Source organism: Pyrgilauda ruficollis, unplaced genomic scaffold, assembly GCF_017590135.1.
Source record: "Pyrgilauda ruficollis isolate IOZ18807 unplaced genomic scaffold, ASM1759013v1 scaffold13, whole genome shotgun sequence".
NCBI lineage: Eukaryota > Metazoa > Chordata > Aves > Passeriformes > Passeridae > Pyrgilauda > Pyrgilauda ruficollis.
The window spans coordinates 3,233,864-3,261,231 of NW_024511432.1; the positions used below are offsets into that span (position 1 = coordinate 3,233,864).

Below are 27,368 nucleotides of genomic sequence, written 5' to 3' on the forward strand. Positions count from 1 at the left end.
AATCAACATTTAAATCACGCAGGTGGAATTCCTAAAATCCATACCACTAGCAGATAGTCCTAAACCTATTTTCATGTGTGAGTTATAGAGATGCTGAATACCAAACCAAAAATCTGTATATGATAAGTATTGTTTTCAAGTCAGGCCAAACAAACTTTCATGAGAAGACTTAATTTACACATTTATTTACAGTCTAAAACCAAAAACATGCCCATACAACCTCTGGAAATACGGCTGCCTCTGTACACTGAGATACTGAAAGTATATTGGAATTCTACATACACCAAGTACACACAAAACAATCCAGATAACAGAATTAAAAGTAAAAACTTGTACATTTTAAATGAATATTCAGATCAAATCAATCTCAAAAAACAAAGCAGGAAATATCTATACAATTGCCAATGTTTACCAGCTCTAAAGAATTCCATTGCAAAGCTATTTGCATTAGTGACTGTTGCCATCTCGATTCCATAATCTTTGTTCCCAAGCAAAAATCCAGTGGCAGCGGGCAAGGATTTTGGAAGGATCAAATACTGAGTTATTCTGAAACATGTAACTTGAAAAGAAAATATTGCCTCTTCCATTGTATTCTTCCGAGACAAAATTTTATAAGACATTAATAGCAACAGGAAGATTTTCAAGTATTTCTTACTGGCTGTTGCCCTTGGTGAGAAAGACTTGGGAAGCTGAATTAATGAATACCTCCTAAAGCTGGATGGAAGCTTCGTACTCACATCTGCATTCCAAAAGTCCATTCTCTCCCATGCCCTGAAATAGTCTTAGAATACAATTTATCTACTTTGATAAAATCATCCCTGAGCTGCAGCCAGGGAGCCCCACCCATTTGAAAGGGATTGTTCCCATGTTCCACACAGGGCAGGTGTTCTGTCCAAAACATGAAAGGCTACCTGGAATATTGTAGCCATCTACAGCTATGATAGCAAACTGAATAGCTACAGCTATTATTATGTCTTTATTAACTTCACAAATACTATTAAAATACAGTTAAGAGCAGTCATCACATTTAAATTTAAAATGACTATCATCTCTGTTTAAACTTTGCAACTAGCTTTTTTTTATTAGTTCAGGCTAACTTCTGTTAAAGACAACTGTGGGAAAATAATTCAAGCAGAGCCATAATATGGAAAAAAACTTTAAGGTATTAAGAAATAATAACTTATTTTTTAAAATCTTATGATGATTTAGATTAATACCAGTAATAAATGAGTTCCATATTTCTCTATTAATCAGTTTTGAATTAAGGGCTTACAAAATTTTCTGGATATAAACCTTTTTTCTCTCTAATTTTAAAATAATTCCTAGCTTTATGTGGTATGCATGTAAGGAGTGGTGAAAGTGGTGCATCAGCCATACCTGGGGAGAGGGAGAGAGAGAGAGAGAGAGAGAGATAACTGCAGCTGTACTCAACCACTACTTACCTTTAATAACTGTTAATAAAACTGAAACAAAAAATGAAACCACTAAAACTAAAACCACAGCTTGAGTATCCATGTACAAACCAGTAATTCTAAGAATAAATTGTTTAGACATAAGTTTTTAAAATGGTAACATTTTTATTCTATGTTTCTTTTTCTAAACCAACTATGAAGTTGCTCTCTTATGTTAGATACAAGCAGAATGTAAGATGGCAAAAATATTTAAAACTCTGGAATTTCCGTCCATTTTACAGAGTTGGAACACTTACCTGCTGGTGCCAAGGATTTCAGTGATTCTAAAAGATGTGGACTAGAAAACTTGACCAAACATCTGAATGGCTCTTTTTTATCCAAAACATCCATTTTAGGATCACTTTTAAACATCGTCTCAAGCTGTTAACACAAAATTTAACCAGTGAATACAAGCAATGAATATTTTATTTGTATGTGATTACATATTAAACATTTAATAAGATTGTTTCCAATTTCTAATGATAACATGATTCCACCTGGAGGAATGTTGTAGTAAAATCTGAGGGTGCCACCATGTGGCAGAGTTTTCTGCTGAAAGCAAGAAGCAGCTTGTTCAGCAATACTGTAAAACATTAAGTATTTCTCAGAATTTTCAATTTATCTGTTCATGCAATAAAACCTGTGCATCACTGAGAAGTCAGTTATGGTGTCATACATAGCATAAGCTTTGTATGTACTTAAAATAACCCTTATTTCTCATGCTCCAACACACTGCTAGTCTAAGTCTACCTTTGTTACAAAAACAGGTTGAAATGCTGAGGTCACAAGGATAAAGACTGGAACACAATCTAAAACTCTGACCAAATTTCAATCTCTTTCTTGCAGAGACTTTTAACTCATTTATTTTAAAATGTCCTCCCTAAAGTTTAAAAAAACCCATAATATTTATTAAATTTGATCTAACTGCCACTACATTAAAATTAGAAAACCCCAAATAAAATTGGTTGCTTTTCCTACCCTGTATTGTGCAAATTCGAGTTTTGGCTGGGGACCACTACCAAAAACTTCCTGGTTCAGTCTGTGGATTCTTTCTTTCTCACTTCTGTTTTCTTGAACTATCCTTATATCTGCTGCAGGGGAAAAGAGTAGGAAAAAGAAAACAGAAAGACAATGTTGTCAGCTGGTGCAATCCTGTTTTGCTGATCAGATTATTCCAATGAAAATTTGTAAATAATAGTTTTAATGAATTCATTGCACTCTTTTTTTGGATAAGGTAGTTGTCTCTATCATTTGTATTTGCAGTTCTTATCAAGAGAAAAACACAAGCTAATGTGAGATACTGGGCATTGGGTGGATTTGGTTTCCATGTCCAGTGCCACTCACAGGAAATACTGACCTCTCCCAGTGCCAGCCAGTATTAAGGCACCAGGGATGGAAGACATAATGGGAATGGAGCATATGTACATTTCCTTTTATCAATCTCATTTCAGAAGCTAGCAAGAATGACATTTAAACTGCCTTTACAATTCAATTATACATACCATTTTCTGGTTCTACACTCCTTCCTTGCAGAGGTTTTGGAGTGTGAGTTTGGAAGTTCTAAAAGGAGAGAGAGAGAGGAAAAATTATTTTAGTTCAGTTCTTCTTTTAGAACCTCTAGCTGAAAAGAACTTTAATATATTTCCTTTTATTTCTCATTCTGGAAGAATGATCTTCCAAATTTTGGTCATTACTAGAAGCCTGAAAGCCAACCTAATTTTGGAAAAATGCCTGTATTAGGATATTTGTGAACATTTGCCTATTTACAAGTTTTGCATGGATGAGCAGACTAAACACCCATTCCAACAGCCTTCAAGTCATGGCTCTAGGAAGCCTCATGAAAGGATGATAAAAAAGCTTAGGACTGAATTGTTCATATAATTTTTAGTCTGAGTTTAGCCATCAGGAATTACAATAATAAAGAGTATATGGGATACCAAATAATTACATCCCCATTTCAATGTTACCTTCATGAAAGGCTGTCGACCTCAGTAGTTCAATATTATTTTAACTTGATGGTCTCTTGGAAAAGGTGAATTTTCCCCCTTGCTAAGGGGTGAGAACTAGGCCTGAAAAAAAAGCAAGACTTATCTTAGGATTTACTTGTGAAGTGGCTCACCTGGCTATATCTTTTAAACACAATATCTTTAAGGGAGTTTAAAGAATGACTTCGAAGCTCCATTTCACGGATGTCATGGTAATTGGAAGCGACAATCAGGGCCTTTAAATAAAAATTGAAATTGTTTTAACATCAGACTTAATCATCACTGTGTTTGTAATATGTAAAAAACATAGCATCTCTAGACATTGTGATGTTTTTGTTCCAAGGTAAGCAATTGCCCTTTAACTAGGATTTTCATATCTGAAAAAACATTGCAGAGATTGTTATACAGCTTAGGTTAATATTTAAAAGCATTCACAGTATTAACAGGCTAAGTTCCATAGTCTTATCAGCTGAAAAGTAAACAGACTCATAAGATATTTGAATTACTACTACAGAAATTTGAGGAGATTTCTAAATAGAGGAAAAAATACTACCAAAGCTGATCATCACAAGTAAACAGAAATGATTCCCTGATGAGCTCATATGCTTAGTTCTTGAAGTTAACAGTGTTGATCTAATATTCTTCCACTTTTGTGAGACAATTTAATGGAATACTGCCCAAGACTTGTTTAAGAAATTAAATTTAGGAACAGTAAAAATCCCAATAAACTGAATTTATTCACAATGCATCAATCCAAAGATTTGGGTTTTGCCCCATTTTTATCATGAGCTAAGGAGGAAAAAAAGAAATATGGAGTTTAGCAAATTATGTTAAGTGAGGCATCTTTACCAACCCTCTTAAAAGCTAACCCAATTATAGTTCTACATGACTGTGGGGAAGCCAGGGTGTGAGCAGTTTTAATCTGTACCTGACAGAGCAGAGGCAAGTTGCTCTTCAGCACTGAGGCAGAAATGAAGACATAGGGAGTCTGTGAATGGTACACAACATAGCTGGGTTTGTACTGGTTTGGTTTTTTATATGGTGTTCCCCAGGCAACTCTAATCCAGATTGCATTATCCTCATACTCCTTAAAGGTGATGGTAACCTGATAGAAAAAGACAAGTTTTGATTTACCAACACATTTAGGTTTCCTGAGATATTTTCTTATCTCTTAACATCTCTGTTCACAAGACCCAAACATAATTTAGTACCACTGCTTGAATAAGAAAAAAAAAACCTAAGTGGCATAAGGATTGTATTTAAATAAAATTTCCACAGAAAAACAATAACCTCACAAACTGGGATAAAAAGAAGAATTACCTTTCAAACTTTAATATTGCTTTTTTTTCTGTCAATATACATTTTTTTCTGAAGGTTGAAAATAGAAAATAGCTTATTACAAAAGCACTGATCTCTCTTTTGGGAAAACAACACAAAGATGTCTGTTTAGAAGGAGGGCTAGTGGCAATAATTCCAATATGTCCATTTTTGGAGAAACTAAACTTTTGATCACCTTCTGATTTTAGACCTGAATATAATATTTATCAATGCTCAAGAATACATAATCAAACATCTAAACATTCCCTTTTCTATTCTTGTTGATTTGCTCCTTGTTTACTTCTTTTTACCTTGGTTGTAGGTTGACTAGGTTGTAGGCTTTCTAGTAGGTTGACTTAAAAAAAAAAAAAAAAAACCAAAAAAAAAGCAACAGAAACCCCAAAATATTGCAAAACTTTATTATAAGAGAGTGATGTGAACTGCAGCTGACTGGCTGTGAGTGTGATTTGGATTTGTTGCCCTCTCCTGTTGTGAGTGGGAATCCACCGGGTGTCATGGAGTGACACAGGTGATCAGCCAGAGGCGTTTTCTATTCCCTTGCCCAAATGAAGCTTGTGAGTTAAAGCAACTAAAGTCTCCTGCAAACTAGGCAAAGATTTGATAAAAAAACACCAACATGCTGCCTTTCTTGAAGCCAGTCACATTTTAACACAAACTTGCATTTTATTTCCTTCCAGCACAATTGTGAAGTCGCTAAACCAGATATGCAATACATTTTTCCTATTTCACATGCAGTTCCTATCATTCCCAAATGAATAATTCCATTTAATTCTTGACTCAAACTGTGAGGAACAGTTATGAAAACAACATATTGACACCAGAGCCATGAGGCAAATTTAGAATGGATTTATTCTTACATTTTTCAAGGCTGACTGAAGTCTTCTTTTAAACTTTTTTTTGAAATCTTTTATGTCAAAACAGTCCAATTCTTCTCCTGTTACATGAGACAAAAAACCCCAACCAGAAATAAAATTTGTGTTTACAAGTAGTTTAGAGATGTTTTCAGTTTTGCTGAAACAAAATTAAGCGGAAAAAAATAAAGTTGCATAACCTTATACAAAAAGCTGTATTTTAATTCTGACCCATATTATTGTTACACAGAGAAAAGATTAATATTTAATTAGTAATTACTAATGTGTAATAATTGCTTGAGAAGCAATGGAAATGGGAAATATTCTAAAAACATTAAAGATAATCTCCATGGAAAAATCCACACTAGGATGCATTAAAATGTTAAAAATCTCTCTACAGAAAAAATCCAGATGAGACTACATGAAAATGTAGGATGGGGTTAAAATGTAGGGTATCAGGCTGCACAGCACTAAGTGGCTGAAAATTGTGGGATTACAGCAAGGAAAGACATTTTACCTGATTTTTTCATCTGGTAAACACTCCACATTCTTTTGTTTTGGTAGATGTGGTTGTCTAGGAAAAACAGGAATTGCTCAATAACATAATGTATTATCAAACAGAAATTAAAGGAACAAAGAATTTTACAATACTTTTATAGACAGGTTACTTTAAAAATATGACTTCTGATAATGCAATATAATATATTAACAATCTTAAACTATCACTCATAGCAATCATAAAAGCAAAATAGGGTTTTTATTAAAAGAGATGTAAACTTCTTTCTTAATTTGGTGAATGGCTAATAAAGGGTATCCCTGGGGTTCAATGTTTAAAGAAGGGTTTTACCTAAACTGCCCAATGTAAGACATGTAGACTGTTAGAAAAAGCCTTGAGATTTAAACTATTGTCTAAACAAGTTGTGAGTTGATATTGGAGTTAGGAGTTATATACTTTTGTTGATTTTGAGCTTTTTGTAAAAGAGGCCAATAAGATTCATCTAAAATGTGATGTGCTTACCTCAAATGCATCTGCATCCCACAAGGGTCATCACTATGTAATTAAGAGCATTACCAACTTACTCAGCAAAAATAAATATAATTTTAATTCACTTTTTACTTACAAATTATGTCTAGAGCTGCTGCTTGCTTTATGTCTGCAGAATTTTCCTGGAAAGAACAAGAGTGCATGATGAACTACAGGTCCAGAAGGCCTGATGACACTGTTTATCAAATGAAAACTAATCTCAGTATTGGTAGTTCAAAGGACATTGCATTGAAGCCCACAGCACATACACTCTCTTCAAAGGCACCACACTGGGTCCCAGGTTTTGAGAAATCAATAACAAAAATGATTTCAGCAAGGTTTAAATGCAGAGGCAACAAGAGGAATATAATCCTTACAGTGTGATGTACAAGCAATTAGAAAGAAAGTTAATGGGTATTTATGACAATGCAGCAGTGACTGGTATTTCACTGTCAGGAGTTTTAACCTACTGGTTATTGCTTATTTATGCTCTACAGCATGGAAAGATTTTTAAGAAACTGCATGACACAATTTGTTACAGATACAAGTATTTCAGAAACAAATACTATTTTAAAATATGGCATTTTGCCATCTTATGATAATAACTCAAGAGTTTCTTTCCTGTAGTTTGATCCACACTCCAGGTAAGCAATTTTTGAGCATGAAATTCAAAAGGAATCATACAAAAAGCTGCAGAATTCAAGCTGTAGCAGTAATAACTGCAACTATCTGTGTTATGATATTAAAGATTTCTGGTACATATAAAGACTCCTGGTACACTAAAATCAGAGTTAGATCATAATTTTTTTGCTAACAGCATGCTGAATGGAAGTAATTCTGGCCAAGGAAAGTTAAAAAAAAATTAAAAGTCTAAAAGATATAAACTAGTACTATCATTACCCATACTAAATATCTTTAAATCAGGACTTTGTAATGAATATACATCTCAATCAATGCCTTTATTTTACAATTTAGAAATACACCCATTTCTTAAAGGTTTAACATACCAAAATTTTATCTACCATATGTAACTTAGATCTCAAAACATGTATTTGCATACTTAGATTAGACAAAACCAATGGTGTTACCAGCTCAGCTTTACATTTTCCAGACTACAAAGTACCATTAGAGGTTGTGTTTTGGCCAAAGATTAATGTTTCAGTTTTTTTTCATGATGCTTCTCATGCATCATATATGTCAATGACATTTTTTGAAGGAGAGGGTTTACCTCACAGAGCTGAACAACTTCTTGAGAAATGTTGTCCTTTATCTGGTGGAAATTTAGAGTCTTCAGCTGTGCCTCAGAGAGAAAGCCCCACTTCTGCAGCATCATCTTGATTTCATCCCTTGGGATTTTCAGCACAGTCCTTCGAATATATTCAGCCACAGTTTCATCCATGGTGGAACCACCTGGAAAGCTGAAAGGTTAAAGAAAGTAAGACCAAGCCACAGGCAGGCTCAGGGGACTTGCTCCTTTCAAAGATGTACAAAGCTGCACCTTGGCACAACTGGCTGACATTGATGGCAGTCCTAAGCGCAGCACTACTACAGACATAGACAGTGGCAAGTTAAAATACATGCAATAACTTACACAGACACTGAACCATAGAATATCCTGAGTTGGAAAGGATCCAGAAGGATCAGAGTGCAACTCCCAGTCCTGTGCAGGACACCCCAGGAATTCCACCAGGTGCCCGAGTGTGTCGTCCAAACGCTTCTTGGGCTCTGTCAGGCTTGGTGCTGTGACCACTGCCCTGGAGCCTGTTCCAGTGGCCAGCTCCCCACTGGATGCAAAACCTTTTCCTTACATCCAGTCAAAACCTCCTCTGAGACAGCTTCATGCCATTCCCTGCGATCCCGTCACTGGTCGTCAGTCATCTCTGCTTGCCCCTCCAGTTCCCCTCAGGAGAAAGTTGTACACTGCCATGAGTTCCCCCCTGAGTCTCCTGTTCTTCAAGCTGAACAAACCAAGTCTCGTCACGCCCTTACAAGTGTCCCTTACTGACCGAGGCCTGGTGCGAGCAGAGGGATGGGGCGCTGGGTGCCGCCCAGGGCTGTTGCTGTCTGTCCGGTCCGATGAGTGTCCGGGGCCCTCGAACAGCGGGCACGAGCGCGCAGAACCCCGTGACCGACCGAGAGACCGACCGAGAGACCGACTGGGCCAGGACTGGACCGGATCTAGACCTAGACCTGGACCTGGATCGGATCTGATCCGATCTGATGTAGCGTGGCCCGGCCCGGCCGCCGCACACCGCTCCCGCGCCCGCCTTTCGAACCGACCAATCAGACCCCGCGCCGTGCCCCGTCCATCCAATCACAGGGCTCCCCGCCTGCAGCCCCGCCCCGCTCCTGCGCCGGCGCCGTGCGCGCTCTTCGCTCTGAGGCGGCTTCCGGCCGGGGCCGGCCGAGTTTCTGCGTCCGCCCCGCACTGGGGTGAGTGAGGGACGGCCTTGGGCAGAGCCGAGGGGAAAGGGAAAAACTCAGGGAAAAGTGGGTTTATAGGGAAACCCTCTCCCGTCCTGCCGTATTCCGTTCCAACCGCCTGGCTGTGGGAGGGGCCGTGCCGAGCCGAGCTCGGGTCCGCCTTCTTGGACCCTCCGCTCACCGCGTAACGGCCTCCGGAGCTCCCGGAGGGCTTTGGAAGGGCAGGTCTGAGGGGGATCACGGGTCTCTCCGTTGGGGCTGCCGTAAGCTGCTTTTCCTGTGTCTGTGTGTGTCCCGTCGCTTCTTTAAGGCCTTCGGGAGCAGTGAGGAGCTGCGGGGCTGGTTCAGTGGGACCCCCCTGCTTAACCTGGAGCTGCTGCCGCGGCCCCTCGCACCCCGTGGCAGAACCGTGCTGCTGAGCAATGTTTACTTTCTGCCGAGTGCTGCTTGTCTTTCGTCACGGGATCGGTTTGCTAGAGGGGTCAGAGCCTGTCTTTTCCAACATGGAAACGTGTTCTCTTGCTCCCTTTCTTAAGGGGAAAAGCTGTTTTACAGTGAGCAACAAGACTTTGATTCGTTTATAGAATTCTTCTTTGGGAAATCAATAAAATGGAGAGGAGTTGGAATGAAGCCTGGTCTGGTGGATGCAGCTGAAGTACAAGAGCAGCTGGCAAAACAGGAATTTGGTGACAGCACCTTGCCCTTATGTAACTGTAGAGTGAGTTGGGTTGGAAGGGACCTCAAAGATGATCTTGTTCCAACCCACTGCCACAGGCAGACTTTCCACTGGACAGTGCTGTCTGGATCTTGTCATTCTTAACTGCATATTCTGCAATATGTCCCACTATTTGTGCCACAACTCTGCTGATGCTTCTTGCATGAATACAACCTTAACTAATTGCCAGGAAGTGAAAATATCTGCTAGTGCTTTACTCAATCACCAATTTAAACCTTAAATAAAATTGCAGAAATTAGTATTCAGGTTGGTGTTCCACCTGCTCTGTTCCTTAGGATTAACACCTTCTTAGTTTATTTTGCTAAGTATGAAGTCGGGTATGGTGTAGTTTCATCAGGTACTAAAAGCAGGTGAGCTCATTCTGCTGCTGTGAGGGGGGTTGAATTGTTGGCAGAAAGCAGTCGTGTAAAAAGAAAATCAATATGAATCTTACTCATCAACATTTAAAAAATATTATTCTTTAGGTTCAGGGAAAGAAAATGCATTCTACATAGTTAAAAAGATCTCAAAGTAGACATAATTGACCCTTTTTCTGTTTCCTTTCTAGTCTTCATAGATATGTTTCTAAATTATTTTCCCCCATTCTAAAAAGTAATGTTGGAAAACCAGTGCATAGTTTTAGAGACTGAAATTCAAGAGGTCCTGAGTAAATTTTGTGAGATTTAGCTAAGCCTGTTATATTAAAGTGCATTTTAAACTTTCTTGAAGATGCTGGAAAGTTTGGGATCATTCTCAGTGTGCTTAATCATAGCCTAAAGGACAGCAGCATAGAGTGACACTTGAATATCCTGGTCTGGAAGATGATAATATTACTGAAAGGTAGAAACGATGTCCTGAGTTTTGAGTTCCCTTGGCTTTTGAAATGGTGTGCATCAACTGTGATTTCTCCTTTCACTGATCTCTGAGTATTCAAAGCTTTGTCAAAATTGTTTGTGTAGGAAAGAACACTAGGAATGCAGGAGTTCTGCTGAAGTGGCACGAATGATACCTTGAGGTAAACACCAGCCTGTTAGGTGTGGAGCTGAATTTTTCACGCTAAAAATTGGTACAATCTTAGAGAAAACAGGATTTGAGTAAACAAAAAGTTGTTGAGACTGTAAATATTTTTTTTCCAAACACCAAACAGAACAATACTGTGTAACCGAGAATGCGAAACTCCAAATGTTTTATATTACTCAAGTCAGACAGTGACATTAACTGCAAAAAGAAATGCTAAGCGTGGAGAGCAGAGCGGTTTCGGAGGAGGGGCGGGTTTGATCCCCTCCCCGCTGCGAGTCCCGCTGTGCTTTGCGCGGTCCTGCTGCCGCCTTGTGGGCGTTGGCTCAGCGCTGCAGCAAGTGTTTGTGTTCTGTGGCGCTGTGCAGGGTTCTGTTCCTGGTAAAGAGCTTCATCAGTAGCAGTGTAGGTACTCGGGTGTAATTTTTCATCATCAGGGTTGCTAAACGAGGATTTGCATTTTGATTTAAGAGGTCATTTTTCTGAACAGTGTGGGAATTCGTGTGGTTTGGGGTTTTTTTACCATTGACCTTAGAAAGTTGAAAAAAAATATGATTGTGTTCTTTTCAAATGGAAAAATAGTAAAACTCAGTTTAAAAAATAGTCTTCTAACACTTTTAAATTAAATATGGAAAAGGCATCTTATGGAAATAATTACCTAGTTCTAAACCTTCCCTTCATTGTTGCCCCTCAAGCATGGAAAGAGTAAGCTTTGGGCTAAGCAGCAAAACTAGAGGAGTCTAATTCAGTTTTCCTTCTGCACCAGGGAACTGGTTAGTTCATATTTATGGAAGTTTCTGAGAAAAGAAAGGAACTTCCCTGGATTCCTGACATGCTGACCTCATAGTTGATTTTGGGAAGAAGTGAGAATGTACTGAACCCTTTGTTTCTCCACACAGGAAATGTGAGGAAGTCAGGAGGAAAAATTGGCAGGTGGAGAGAAATGAGCATTTTATCCTAAATTTTGATGTCAAATATGAAATGCCCACAGTGTTCTTCCCTGCTTTTTTGGGTCAGCTTTTGGTTTCTGTCTACTTCCTGGGTGTCTACAGTTTTATTTGAATTCTGTAGTATATGTATGTTCCTTTTGCAATTAATAAGAAATATTTAATGTATTGAACACATGTATAGATCCATTTTCAGATTAGGGATGAGTATCACATCTTGATAATTTATATGTTGATTGCTTTTAGAAAATTTGAGATGTTTAGTCTCCCAAGATTGCTTACAAAAGGAATTATGTCATTATTTTTCTAAACAGAAATATTAGCATTGGAAGTTCTGTATCATTATCAGAGAATTTTCAGCTTTAGGCTTTTGAAAAAAATGGTTTATGTTGGAAACCACACATCTAGAATATCCTATATTTTCCTACTTAAGGAGAAACCAGGCAGGATATGATACTGGAATGAGACAATTTCTTAATTATTTTTTCCCAGGAGGATAACATAGATCTAGGAACTGGTTTAGGAAGTTGAAAGATTAATTATCTTTATCCATTTCTTCTATGTTCAGAGACTAATAGTTTATGGAAATGTTTATTTTTAAGGTATTTTAACCAAATTATTGAGATACCTATGTAATGTAGTTTTATCAAGAAAGAAAAAATTGCACTGAATCTCATATCAAACAACTTTAAGGGCAGAACATTTCTGTGCAAACCAGTGAAATATGTCAGTGCCATTATGTATAATTGAAGAAGATAATTTCTTCTCTCCAAATATTCACTTCAGATATTAACATTTGCTTAGTATTTTGCAGTTCAAAAGCAACTCCTATATTTTTTTAATATTGTTCTTTTACTTCACTTCCAGTATTTCTTGTACAGAAGTTGTGTGTTTGTCTTGGCATTCTTTACCCCGTATTTCTGTTAGTAGCTTCCTCCGAGCAATTTATATTGCTTATTCACGATTTTTTCCTGTGACTTTTTGTTCTGTTTTCCCACTATTCTTTTATGTATCAATTCCCTTTGAGCTACCACCTATGTAAAATTCTGTCAATTTGGACTTAGATTCTGGTAAGATGGCAACTTGCAATTCCTGTTTTCCATTAGAATGTTGTTTAAAAGGAACTAAGGAAACCAATGTCCTTTCTTCACACAAATTGTTGTTTCTCTTGAAACTCTTTTGTTTGTCAGAGTTATTCCCCTCCAGCAAAAAGATTTCAGCCTTCCCTGCTCATTTATAGACCACTGTCTAATCTGACATTTCTAAGCATCAGTTTAATACTGAGCACTGGGAACACTGCTCTGTCCTAACTTCAGAAGAGCTTAAAGCCTCCAGGGAGGCTCAGAAAGATGTTTTGTTACTTAGCCCATCACATCCTGCAAGAGCTGAGTGCTAGAACTTGAAACATTCTAATATTGAATGTTACTTGAAAATTTCAGGAGTACTGATCTATGAACTGGTGTGACAGTTTAGACCTTTGATTTGTAGCATCTATTCTACTGGAGGGGCCATTGGAAAATCCCTTGGAGTTGTTAGAAGGCTTTTAACTAAAAAAGTGCACCATCACCTCAGGAGGTGGCATTGGTGGCTTTCATGCACAGTCTGAGAATACTTTTGCAAACAATGGCAGTGATTACTGTTCTTAGTTTAGAAATAATGACTCTTTCCTTGAAGTGCTCCATTTGACTTGCTGGCCTGTGCTGATGTGCATTCCCAGTTTGATCAGGACACTGCTCTGGCTTTCTCCTGAGACTGCCAGCTCAGATGACAGTTTTAGGAGGCACAGGCAGAGGCTGAATGATGAAGAGCTTTAATAATCATCTGGGTTCACACATGTTAAAGTAACACACAGCCATTGAGCTGGTCACTCTCTCACGGGAATGCTAACTCCAGAGCTATCAAAAAAACTCTACTGATAAATTTAAAACATATTGACTTTGTGTGGCATGCAATCAAAAGCTGGTGGCAATAACACAGCAGGGTTCTTAATCACTTTGCTGTTACAGTCGTGCTCCTGCTGTCATATTTCTAAAGGTTCATTTGTTAATTTGTTGGAAAGAATGCTTAAGCAACTTGTACAGTTTCCAACAACTTCTGTGCTAAGAGTAAGTGTAATATAATATTAGACTTCCAGATAGCATGGGGGAAGGTTTTTGGAAGAAATCACTACAACACTACGACTATGTGGAACATATTCTCATGGTTCTCAAGTGGCTTTTAAATGTTTGGATTTTTAAAATTAAGTTTGCTTGTGGGAATCTAACTCTTGTCAAGCTGAACATATAATGGGAAGTACTGGATATATGAGTGAATGTGGTTCTTTAAGCTGAATATATTCCTTGAGCATTCTAGGAATAGCAGTGGAGATTGTAACTGTCAGCCCTGCAGCTGAATTTTAGGATTTTGCAATAGTAAAATCTGACCATTAGCTACTTGTATTTGTCCAGTCTGTCTAGCAGGACAGTGATGGCTGCTTAGTACAAGTTGTAGTAGTGTTTGCTTGCAGTGTTGCAACTGGAAAGGTGATCCCTCTGGGAGAAAGGGAAATGACAAAATACTAAAAACAAACAAACAAACATACATCTCTCTAATTCAGTGGTAGTATGGGCCATGAAAGTAAAATTTTACCAAGATTAGCCCATTTGTCCTGGTATGAACTTTTCTCCTCCCCTTCCTAGTCATCTTCCTGAACAAAGATGTCATCTTCCTTCAGCCACTGCCATATGATGCTTTCAATCAATTTCAACTAAAGAACTTGCTCCCTCCCCACAGAACCCTGCAGGAAGGGATGTCCCCTTCAGTGTTTCAGAGAGAAAACATGAGGGAAACCTGAGTGCTTGCTTCCACTGTGTGATGGAGGGGAGGATTCATGTAGGAGAGCAATCCCATCGCTTTTCAAAGGAGCACAGCGAAAGAGCAAGAGGCAACAACATGGAGCTGCAAGAAGGGACATTTCAATTCTTAGTGATTTAAAAAAAATATCAATACTGTTTTGATGAAGTGATTAAGTAAGATTTTAAAGCATCACCAATGTCTGGATTAGGATTTTTTAAAAAGTGTAGATAGCTAAAAATGATGCCAGTCCTCAGAGTGCTGTAGTGGAATAGCTTTGTGCTACCTGTTGTAGTGTTTGTAAAAGGTAGAAAGAAAATCACATACACTTAACTTTTTAAAGTAAGAAAACAGAAAATTGAAGTAGGAAGGTGAAAAGATAATCTGGAGTTCCAAGAAAGATTAATGCTGCTAGAGAGTCCCTGAAAATTAAAATCTCAGCTAGAGAGTCCCTGAAAATGAAAATCTCAGCTGTGCGTTTATGTCCGTGATAGCCAAGATTATAAACTTCTACTTGACTGTTAACATTTGGGTTGTGTAGAAGATCAGACATGTGCTGGGTTTAATGTAATGTAATGTGACCATGTAATATAAATTATACTGCATTTTGATCTCAAATATTGTTAAAATAACACAGTGATGACATCTTACATGTTAAATCAGACTTGATAGTGACACTATTTTAATTTTGGCAGGTGGAAATTTTCTCATATTCTTGTCCTTGTGCTACTAAAATCATCCCTAACTAAAGATGCATCCAGACCTGTCTCCTCATCTGCACACTGAAGAGTGTAACCTAATTATCAGTCTGCTCAAGAAGTGTCACAAGGAGGTAAGAAGTGTTGAGCAGAGAAAAGAGTGGGTGGGTTGAGGAAATGAGTGTCAGATAAATTAGTGGTGATATTATATGATCTTGGAGAGAAAACCGTGCTCTAGGCAGAACAGCCATGAAATATAGCTGGTGTGTTTTCACTGAAGAGCTGTCTGATGACTGTATGTAAAATCATGCCAGCGATTTATTTAGGAAATAAAACATACCTTAAAATTTTCTGTGCTACAGCTTAACACTTAGGGACCTATTTTAAGAATTGGAATGACTTCTGCATCTCTTAGTACTGTGTACCCCTCAAAAACAATAATAAAATCAGCTTCAAATGCCCTCTTTTTGTATGCTCACAGCATTTCCATATTCCAGCTGTCCCTGGGGCAGATGCTTCAGTGTGGTTAGAAGCAGATGTGTTTGATGGTTATCCCAACAGCCACATGCCTGATATTCAGGGCTTGGAGAGCTAATTGGGAATTACTGCTTGATTCCATCTTCCTAATGGGCACCTACTCAAGGATGTGAAATGCTAAGCTGTCTTCAGGCTTCTCCAGGCTCTTCATTTCTTCAAGGTTGTGGAATCCTCATCTCACTTGTTTAAAATCCTTTTTATAAATTTGCTTTGTCTACATCTTCTGCACCTCTAGATCTAGAAGATTTGGCCCCTGCATTGAAAGCTTTCTGCAGCATCGTTGCAGTGTTGTTCATTATTTTCCCAATATAGTCTAAATAAATCTGCAGAGATAATCTTGCGGTATTAGTGCATAAAAAAGTTAATTTCATTGTTTTTACTGAGATAAAAATATATTTAAATATTCACTATGAATGTGAAAACTCTTGATTTACACCACTACATCCAATCTACAATATTTTCACCTCCATGGTTAGTTGTGATGTTGATCCTTTTTTCTAATGCAGGATGAGAAACAAGGCTGGTAATTCACAACATTTGAGAGAAGGTATTTTATCTGAAAGACGGGTAACAACATTTTTGCAAGATTTTAACTTAGCCAAAGAAACATATTAAAAAACATTTTCAGCACCACAGTTTGTTATGATTTTTAAATTACAGCAATGAAGGGAGCAGAGTTTTAATACTAAAATTCATTTACAGGGAGTATATTGTACTGGTTTTCTTCAGCAACTTGTGATTTGTTTTGTTGGCACTTGGAGTGCAGTATCTTGAAACATCAGCACACTGCAGTCTTTGATACCATCTCATAGGTGGTACTTCCCATTCTCTGCTCCTGTGGAGCTCCTGTGCTCCGAGCTTTAAAACTAAAAGTTGAATTAAATGTAGGAGTTACACTTTTCATCCAAGTTCAGAAATTTTAATTTGCCTAAAAATGCTTTAGGTAGTTCGAGAGATTGTAGAAACTTTTTTCCTTTCATTTTTTTAGTTGATTTTTTTTTGCAACAACTTTAATGTTATAATGTAGGTAAATGTTATGTAGCTAGAATTAGTGAGAAGACTACATGTACATTAACTACTATGGTATCAAAAGGATTGCCAAATGACCATCAGTTAGGAGAACAGGCAGCATGTAAGCAATATAAAGTGAAAGTGTTGTAATTATTTTTTCATAATTATGAAAATAAATCCAGTTAGGAAAGAAAATACATTCAGATTTGTCCTGCATACCTAGGGAGGCTTTCTGTGCTTTGAGTAGAAATGCAGCAGTATTGATGTATTGCTTGCAAGTAGTGAATGGTTGGCTGGCTTTTTCTTTGTGGTTTGGTTTGTTTTTTCTTTTAAATGAATGTGAAGATAGAAGTATCATGGACTTGTGTGATGTAGCTTATTAGACTGCCTTGAGAACTGGAACTAAAGGGTGCACTTGAACTCCTTGGCAGCAAGTGATTCAAAGGAATCTTGTCAATCTGACTTATGAAGGCACTGGGAGCAGCAATAATAGTCATGCACAGAATTATATTCTCTTGGTTTCATTTGAAGTTGATCTTTGCATGAAGAGGAATTACTTTTGTCAGTCTTGTGCTCAGCTGGGAGAGGATGTTTGTGCTGGCAGTTTCAGAACAGAAAGGGTGAGGATGACTTTTTCACACTCAGTTGAAAGGGAGCAATACAGTTTCATTTGAAATTCAATGGGAATGTACTGAAATATTTTTAAATTGAACTCACTGAAATCTGAAGTCAGTGATATTAATGAGTTATTGGTTACTACTTGCTGTTTTCTTAAAATGCCAAAATGTCCTAAGAACCTTAATCTGCAATTTAGATCACCATTCCTGAGGGATGAAAAGCATTATTTTTTAATTGGGTGTCCATTTTCACAATAGTCAATTTGATTTACTTTGTCCCTAATCTAGAACCTGTCCTGTATATCAAGTTTTGCATCAAGTGAGGAGAGGTTAATGGGATTCCTATTTGATGTCTCTTCTTTTTTTAATAATTCCACTCTGGTGCCAAGTATGTGCTATAAATAGACAAATTTTTATAGGTAGCAGCTCGAAGAAATGTGTATTGTCTTGCAGTTGTATCACTGTAATATGTGTAATAGCTATTTTTGAAAAACTGGTTCTTTGTTTCCCTTATAATCTCAGCCAAGAAGCTGACATTTTAGGAATCTGGCTAAATAAACATAGATTAAACCCACTGTATGCACTACTCAGAGTGGAGTTAGCTTGAAATGTGAATGTTCACCTTGAAATTTAACATGCAGTTATGGAAGCAGAATACAAAATTAAATCTGTATTATCTGGAATGAAAATGTTGTAAAAGCAAGATCAGTGTGCAGTAAACTCATCACTTGTTCTGTGCAACTGCTTCAGTCATCTGATGCCCTTTATAAATTACAGAGGTATAAACAAGCTAATTATAGCACTGCTATAGTAAAGTGTTTGTCATAAACTTTATTAACCCACTCCTACTTGAGTTGTGTTCCATTGGCTGAGATCTTGTTCATTGTTTGAATCCGTAATAGTGTTCATGGATCACTTGTATGAATCCATCCAGCTGCTGGTCAGCTGTGGAAATACACATAAGTTTCTCTCTGAAATGTGGAGGGGACTTCATTTGCATCTGTTTTGTTCTTCTTGGTCTTTTTTGTTTAAATTCATTAGTTGTAAGATTGGCTGAGTTGTCTCCATTCATTGTGTAGCTGCAAGTATCTACTAAAAGCCCTCTCCTTCAGGTCTTCTAAATCACTTGGAAGCTCTGGTGCCAGGTTCTGCCCTGAGATTCTGTAACATGGCACAAGCATGCTCCTGAAAAAGCAGTCCTACAGCCATGCCTTCTAAGAGTGCTTGAAGCCTGGTAGAATGGAATTGCTCTAAGAAATCCTGGCTAAGAGGACAGATTTTTATGGTGAATACCATCATGTTAGCTGTGGAGAGCCTCCATGAGAACAAGGCCTGCAGTTTTTTAGAAACTAAGGAACACTTGAATGTGCTTAAGGCCCACAATTGAGCTGTGCCATGAAGATGGTAAATGCATCTTCTTTATTAACCTCAAGACCCACAGAGATTTTTTATACTAGTTCTAATGTTCCAGTCAGTTAAGCCTAGTGCCTGCATCTTCTGGCAGCAGCACATTCTTCATGTAGCTGGGATCTTGGAGCAGTGAATCCTTTGCCTCTCTAGGTTGCCAAGAAATAATGAAAACTAATGCAGGGAGGACATGCCTCTGTATCACAACCTGGAGTTCAGAACATTTATTTTTTTGTGTGTTATTTAACCTAGTGTGAGTGAGAGTTGTGAGACTGACTTCTAGACCAGTAAAATGCATGTTCTGCATTTAAACAATAGCTTCAGCTTAGGTGTCCTCCTTTAGTCTGGTTATGCATGGTGAGTACCTTCATTCAACTTTCAGCCAGACAGGAGTGGCTCAAGTGAGCTTCAGGAGTAGCTCAAACCTCTGCCTGCTTGGGGAAAAAAGTTACCCAACATCACTTTTCCCAAGAAAGGGAAAGGAGAAGACCAGGATATGTTGAAAAATGCAAATGAATTTAAATAAATTTAGAGCTTCAGAGGAAGCAACCTTTCAATTTTAATTTTTTTTCTCTTAACTCATCAGCACAATGTTTTGAAGTTTTTTGGCCATTGCAATGATATTGACCGTGAGATGAGGAAGTGCTTAAAAAAAGAGGTAAGCAATAACTTATAAATACTGTGAGTTAAATGCTTAGTAAAAAATGGGAGAGAACTAGAGTTGCTTTTTACTAAGTCGTAGGAATCAATAAATGTAAGCACGTTCTGCTGTGGGCACTTGAGACCAAATCTAAACTTTTCAAAATAAATTTGTCAAGTAAAATCTGGCATTAACAAATGGTGTGGTGTATTTTTTGATATACAAAAATAGGCAAACACATTTTAATGAAACAAATATTGCAGATAGGAACTGACACTTCACAGATTGCTTCTGACTCTTTTCTTAGTTTTTTTTCGTTGTGGTATTTGCACAGAATTTAACATAAAGCAGTAATGGTCATCTCTGCATAAGTAACACTTAAAGCTGAAGTCAGTTACACTGACTGAAACTACTTAATGAGTTGCTGAGTTGCCCTAAATGAAAATATCTGCAGATATGAAGGAATGAAGACAGAGTTTAAGTGGATTAACTGTTTTAATAGGCACATTTTCAGAAGAGTGTTCTTTATATTTATGGTGGTTGTACCTGCATGACAGAACATAATAAATGAACATTTCACACACCTTTTAACTTTAAACTGTACTTTCTAATTTTCTGATAAATTTCACCATACTAAGAAGTTTCTTTCCACAAAATTTCATTATTCTTATTTTTTTCTTCCACTGAAGCCTTTAGATTAAAGGAGTTCTTGATGATTATATTTGTCTGCCTTCTTAAAATGTACTTATATTGATATGCCATTACTAGGAAGCCCCTGAAAGGTTGTTCACCAATATTGAATAGGTACAGATGTAGTTTTTAAAGATCCATTGTTCTCATTCTACATAAAAACATGGATGGGTTATTGAAAAATTAAATATTGGCAAGGGAAACAGTTAAGCATTTTGTAAATGTTAAGTAATGTTTTGGGTCATTATTTCAGTTATAGACCAATCAGTATAATGGAAGAAAAACTGCAAATCCTTTGCAAAATCAATTTCTTTAGTAGTTTATTACATTATGTAGAGAACTGAATATTTGTGGCTTACTTGGGTTTTATTCTTGATACCAATTATTAAAATATTGAACAAATATATGCTCTAACCTAAGGACAAAAATAATTTTCTTCTCATGAAATACATATCAAATGATGCATTGATTTTTAATTTTTCATTTATTTGAGCCATGAAAATGTTTCCTTTTTGTTTGCAATGAAAGAAAGGCTCTTCAAGCTTCTGCTAGTGCAGGGGTGTACTTGAAAGCATGGTGATCTTATACATGTATCTTACCTGTGAAGGCTTTCTTGATTCCATTTTACACTGGAGTCCTCCCTCTGTTGTGGTTCTTGTTTAAATCATTAAAAGTCCCCACATGCCTTATCCTCATTCAATCCAAATTTGTCTTTGTTCCTTTCATCTTGGTATCCTGCTTTAGCTGTGCGTGTAGTTAATGACCAGGATCAAAAATAGACCAAGCCTGTGATGACAAATTCATTTTTCAGAAGGCAGATACACATTAATCAGTATCTTGCAAAAGGAAAAGAGCCTGACCTGTGCTCTAGAATAGCACCAGTGCAACTTTTTTTTCCTAGTTCTTGTGTGAAGTGTAGCTGTCTTAGATCACTGTATAATTAAATTCCTAAAGATTAACTGAATATTCATTATTAGAATGTTCTAATGCTCTTTAGCTTAATAACCTCAAACTTAGAAACTTGTATTTTAATGGGAAAAATGTTAATTTCAAAATAAAAATGTTAATTTCAAAGTAAAAATGAACCTCTATCTAGATATTAACAAGAGCTGTATTTCTAACTCATCAGTCCAATGTATTGTTTCTGTTCCTGGGTACAAAATGCTTCTACAGTTTTAAATTAGACATATCTGTTTAATGATAACAGCTGATCTATTAATTTCCTTATCTGCCTTCCAGTATGAAGAAAACAGGCGCAGAAACCGGGAGAAGCGACAGAGGATAATAAATGCTCACAAAGCCTCAGAGAAGTGAGAGCTGTGCTGTGGCTGGACAGCTGCAGCTCCATAGGGATGTTCACTTGCAAGCTGACAGAATACTTGTGTTTCATCACCAGTGTCCAGTGGTTTGTGAAATGGTGATAAAATAAATGCATCTAATACATAGTCATTCCCAGCAAGGCAAACAGTGTGAAAAAATAAATACCATACATCGCTCACAACCTAACTTAATTTTTGATCTCTAAAAGAAAACTAGTGTGGCAAGTCTTTGTTCTGGCACTTTTATGATTGTTATGTAATGAGGAATTGCTGTGTGTGAGGTACTATGTGTTCAGGGCAGCTGTGTTCCCCACTTTGTACTGAGTTGCATTTATTTTCTTGTGTTTAGCAGTTTCTCTTTCATATAATGGGTTTTGTAGGGATTTTTTGTTTGTTTTTCATTGCAAAACACTAAATTAGTTTTTCCATCACTTTTTGTAGTGTTATGATAACACTTCTTAAATGGATTAGGAAAGAGAAATTTTAAACAGATGTGGCTTGAAATTGGGAATTTCCTATCAAGAAATAATTGGAGTTCTAGTATTTTTATTGAAGCTAAAAGGATGAAGCTACTGTCTTCAGCTGAGAAGATTACAAATCCTCCCTGCCAACCATATGTACAGTGTAGACTGTTGTAAGACAATTTGTTCATCATACCCAAAACAAGCGGCTTTAGAAATTCAGAATGGAACATTTCCAGGGATTTACAAAGCTTCCCCTTGATTTTTGTTGAGTGCTGAGTGATTTTTGAAGAGAAGTGCTGCCAGAAATATATGCTAAAGTTCTTCCATTTTCTCTGGTATAAAAGTAAAGTCATTATGACTATTGAGGTTGAAGCAAAGCTGACACTGAAGTGAAGAAAAGTGTAACTTCCTCAGGCAAGTCAGTGTGTATCGTGTGACCAGGTTGCCTTGTTAGCCTTTAAAAGGTGTTTATTTTCCATCAGACTGCTGAAAGCCCAGAACAAGTCTCAGAATTCAGAAGATTTGATATCAAAACATACACTGGTTTGTCCACTGATGGAGCTGCTTCTCTGTGTGTCTGCTGGGTTTGCCTTACTTTTAAATAATGCCTCTGTTCTGCCTAGCACCAAAAGACTTTTTTAAAATATAAATTTTATTGAACCTAATATACAAAGTATCTAGAAAACTTTTGGAAAGAAAGGTGCCTATTTTGCAGTGAATTACATGGTTTGTTGTAAGAACCATTGTTGATACTCAGTCGTGAAATTGGTACATGTCTCTGTTTTTGGCAGAAAATGGTATTTTGTGAGCTCTTTTGAAGGGTGAATTAGATAGAATAATGTTACTTATTTTTCAATACCTGGATGGACCCAATTAAATTGGTAAAATTAAGCCACGCATGTTTTCAGTGAAAGGTCCAAGCAAAGCTGAAGCAATTGTTTTCTGCACCTTGACATGCTGTTTGTTTCTTAGAACAAGTAAACAATGCGCTGTTTGAATTAATACTTGAATGGTTGGAAGTGGTGCAGCCTTTATTGGCACTTTTCATAGTACTTTGAAAGAGTACTTTGTAGTGAGCTCCCCTGTCGGGGAACTCTGCATCCATGGTACTCCTTCCAATGAGATGATACAACCTACTTCAGGCAAGTTCTTAAATGGGATTTGTAGCCTTTAAGTAAATAAATAAATTGAGAATTGTTCCAGAGATTAGGTTGAGAAACTGATATCTGAGTGCAGAAGCACTGAAGCTTTTGTTTCTTTAATCAGCTTCTGTGAGTCCCAATCTTTCACAAAGCAACAGAATAAGAAACCAAGAGCCACTTAACACAGCTCATTAGTCAGAATCATGTTTGCAAAGATCAATGTGCTTAGTGAATGAAAGACCAAAAGGCACACACAATTCCTATTGATACTTTTAACTACATTTATTTATAAATCTATTTTACAGATCAGCTTTGTTTACTTAGTGAAAGTCTGATCATGGTCTTCCTTCTGTTTCTCTTTGCTAATTGCCCACTAATAGTGTGATATGAGAGTGCCCATTGATTCCTGTGGGTTTTGTTCATTTTGTTTGACAGAGAGTTCATGTTGCTAATTTGAAGCTGAAAAACACTGGTGTAAAAATACTGATGATTTATCTGACAGAGAAAGGGATAAGGGTGAAATAGTAAATGTGGGTTTTTGTCTTGTTTCCTATAGTGAGCTTGGGTGAAATAAACCTTTTCTCTATAGACTTTGAAGACAGTTTATTGCAATGTCATTTGTCTATAGGAAAATTTTGCCCATTGTTCTTTGACAGGGTGTATTTGAGAGGGAAAAGAAATTTCATGTAATTTGTGTTGAATTGCATGTGAGAAGCTCATGTGTGTTTCGTGTTGGAAAGTGAAGAAGGGGGAAACAGAAAGAGGAAATGGCAGCTCTGGCCATAATGATGAGGATTTTCCGTATTGAAGTGCCATAAAAGTCCAGGATACATGGACCAGGAGGAGGACAGAGCAAAGGGAATTATAACTGTCCAGCAAAATCCCTCCAGTTTTACCAGAAAAACACCTGGTAACACTATTTGTAGTGTACTTTCTCTTGCTGGAAAACTAAATTACATTCTGTTTTCCTTAGTTTTTTTTTTTTTTTAATTTATATTTTAGTAGAAGGAAAAATATTCTGCTGAATAGCAGCAGCGTAGTGTAAGAACAGCAGGGTGAGTTCTTGCTCTGGTGTTAATTTCTTTATACAACAGGGTTTGTCTCCTGTTGATCTGCAGTGCTGAGTGTTAATATATTATGAATGTACCACTTGTCTTTTCCCTGTAAACTTCAGTTTGTAACATCCTCAAGGAATTATGTCCTTTGTTGCTGATGATGTGTAGTTTCTTGACCTTGAAGCAAAGCCTTGATTTAGTTGAGCTGCCTGTACAATTTGGGAGAGGACTAGTCCTGTGAGTTAGCTATTCCCTCTGTTACTGGAAATCACCATAATGAATATTTTCAATGTGTTATATACTTTGCTGAAGCTCCACACCTCATGTATAAAGTGTGTTCAACAGTCAGGTATTCCTTGTCCATGCTTTAAAAAAAAATCATGACACCTAATACAATTTTTTTCTAATACAAATGAAAACACACTTCTGTGGAATACCTAAAAGCATTTGAACAACTGGAAAACTGATACCAGATTCTGACAGTTGAGTTGAAAATGAATTATTGATATTAGTGCTTAAGCAAAGGAGATTCTTTACCTGGACAACATAATGAATTTTAGTGCTACAACTTAAGTTACACACTGAGTTTTATTAACATGGACTAGAATGGAGTATCAGCAAATCTTAAGAGGTCCCATTAGATTGTGTATTTTAGGCTCAGTGATAACTATGATGCTCATCAACAGAACCTTGCAGTACATGAAGGTCTACTAATAAACTTGAAGGTGAATAGTAAATTCACATCAGGCTCCCCAAACCTACTTAAATTGGTGTGTACCAAAAAATACATCAACAGGAACAAAATACATATTTACCCTGAAAATGGTTCTTGCGGACCATCATGCATTAAAATTACTCTTTTGAATTATTTGCTGACATTTTAAAGGCTGGGGACTTTCATGTGGAGCTATTGCTTTAACTAATGAGACTTTTATTGGTATTCTTAGATAAAACAAGATGCATTTCAAAGATATAAGTGAGCAGAAAAATCTTTTGGGACCATAATTATCTGGAAAGATATTACTGATGGCTTGACAGAACTCATTCCCAGTACAGACATCAGCCATCCAGAACCTGGAGATTTGTTTCAGCTTGGCAAAAGCGTCAAATGCCTTGAAGAGCATGGGAATCTGTGGCTAAGCTAGAGGAACGCTGATAGGACCGTGTCATCCCCAACGCTGGGGTGCTGAGAGCAAAGGCCGTGTTTTGTTAGCATGACATTAGCGATCTCATTTTTACAAAAACCTTTCATTGGAAACTATTCATGACCTTTGCTGCCAGCAGTCCGACGCTTGAGTTGTTCGACCTGAAGTGATCTAACCTCCCCTCCAGCCCCGGGCTGAAGCGGCTGCTCCCCGCGCTGCCATCACCGCGCTCTGGCTGTGCCGCGATGCCAGCGGTGACTGCGGCTCCGTCCCGGCAGTGCCATTGGGAAACCCTTCGTTACAGGCTGCCAGGAAGAACACTGGGAATGTTTTGGTATTTTTCCCGAGGGCTGGCAGAACGACAGACACCGGACGTGATCGTGCCCTGTGCGGGGCGGCGGCCGGTTCGGAGCTGCACAAGGCGGCCTGCGCTGCCTCCCGGGGCCAGCCGTCAGCGCTTGGCGCTGCGGGATCACCGCGGTCGTCAGCGCCGTCTCCGCTCGCCGCCTGGCAGCCGGGAACGTCTCCAGGATCGGCGGCCGTGATCCGGCCTCCCGCATCCCCCATCCCGTCCCGCGTATCCCGCTCCCCGGATCCCGCATCCCGCTCCGCACCCCGCGCTGCGGGGCTCGGCAGCGCCACCTAGCGGCCGCTCCGTCCCGCGGGAGGCGCCGCGCGGGCGGGGCTCCCTCAGGCCGCGCCGCCATGTTGGCGGGGCTCTGGGTGCTGCTTTTGCCGCTGCCTTGCGGTGTTGAGGTGTTGGTCTGTGCCCAACCAACACCGTACTGTGCTAAGGAATGGCCTCAGCCCCTGTAAGAACCGGGTGCTGGATGCTGGTGAGGTGCCATCGCACCTAGATTCTGTGCAGCCCAACCACAGTGCCTGCCTCAGGTAAAATGACATCCACACTCTTCCCTCATGGGCCAAAAGTTGTCACAGATGACCCCCGTGCTCTGACATACTCTGGGGATGCTGCTGATTGCTCATTGATGCTGAATTCTGTTTCACAATCCTACTCCTGTTTATCACCCAATTTTTAAATCTATTTAAGTCAAGTCCATGTTGTGCTCAGAACAGCATTGTTGAAATTAGCAAACGTGGTTGGACTTTGCTGTGTCCAGCAGTGAGCAAGGCTCTGGCACACTGCCCCACGTGTAACCACAAACCACAGCGGGGATTGATGCTGACAATACCAACAACTCATCCCTGTGGTGTCTGGTAGGATTAGAAGACTACACCTCACTCTCTTCCACCTCCTGGATTGGTAGTTACAGCTATTAGAGATATTTTAGGAGCAGCTAGGTTGTGCCGTAATCCAGGCAAAGCTCCTGTTTTCCAAAGTTCAGCAGGATACTGGAACTGGCTGATGCACCTGGCTCTGGAAGCAGCCAGGAATAAAAGGTCGTCCTCAAAGACAACTGGCATGGATGGAGTTTTGATTTATTAGCAATTCATTTTGTGTAGCGTAATGGTTGGTTTGTTGCTTGCTCTGGGTATTCCATAATGTAATTATTTATCCAGTGGCACCTTAGACCATGCATGCAATGAACAAAACAATCCACCTCAGCTGTCTCTGTTAATTGAAAACTACAGCTTTTAATTCTTAACTTTCCTGTAGCTTTCAGAGCTACATATTTGTGTGGCTTATTTAGCTGTGTTTTGGTTTGGTTCATATTCTAACATTCCTGGTAATGAATATATAAAGTACTTTGTGTCTAAGTGGCATTAGTTAGACAGCTGCGGTTACAAACAGCCCACATAATCATATTAAATCAATATTAAATGTGTGCTACTGAATAGTTGTCTTTGGGATGCTGATGGTCCCAATTTAATTTAAACTCCATCCCACTAGTGCTCCAAAAAAACCTCAGAGGAAAACAAATCAAAAATCAAATCCCCAGATGAGTAACTCCGAATGGAATAACAGATCTTTCATAATTGGTCCATAGTGGCTTCATTTAGGTGGAGGTACAAGTGTGTAATGTGTGGCAGCAAACAGTCCAAAACCTATTGGCTGTTCACTGTAAGAGAGGGAGCAACTGTGAATAACGGGTGTCAA

The 27,368-nt window shown here is 38.2% G+C and overlaps 2 protein-coding genes across 4 annotated transcripts; one reads left to right on the forward strand and one right to left on the reverse strand.

Moving 5' to 3' along the window:
- Window positions 1-208: 208 nt before the first annotated feature.
- Window positions 209-8,354, reverse strand: CENPN (centromere protein N). The gene is made up of 11 exons (XM_041458689.1): window positions 8,241-8,354; window positions 7,878-8,067; window positions 6,747-6,792; window positions 6,143-6,199; window positions 5,632-5,708; window positions 4,365-4,541; window positions 3,571-3,672; window positions 2,954-3,011; window positions 2,430-2,542; window positions 1,709-1,832; window positions 209-1,377 (listed from the first exon to the last, which is right to left on the reverse strand). The coding sequence occupies exons 2-11, from the start codon at window positions 8,046-8,048 to the stop codon at window positions 1,262-1,264; spliced, it is 1,041 nt and encodes a 346-aa protein (XP_041314623.1). The 5' UTR covers window positions 8,049-8,067; window positions 8,241-8,354; the 3' UTR covers window positions 209-1,261.
- A 637-nt stretch (window positions 8,355-8,991) lies between these two features.
- On the forward strand, window positions 8,992-23,706 carry CMC2 (C-X9-C motif containing 2). 3 transcript variants are annotated; one of them, XM_041458691.1, is made up of 4 exons: window positions 8,992-9,082; window positions 15,280-15,416; window positions 19,441-19,512; window positions 21,424-23,706. In XM_041458691.1, exons 2-4 carry the CDS (start codon window positions 15,336-15,338, stop codon window positions 21,496-21,498), a joined length of 228 nt encoding a protein of 75 aa, XP_041314625.1. In that variant the 5' UTR covers window positions 8,992-9,082; window positions 15,280-15,335; the 3' UTR covers window positions 21,499-23,706. The 3 variants fall into 3 exon arrangements, with proteins under 3 accessions (XP_041314625.1, XP_041314626.1, XP_041314627.1); XM_041458692.1 differs by having other exon boundaries at window positions 9,061-9,298; XM_041458693.1 differs by lacking the exon at window positions 8,992-9,082 and adding an exon at window positions 9,188-9,336.
- The last annotated feature ends 3,662 nt before the right edge of the window (window positions 23,707-27,368 follow it).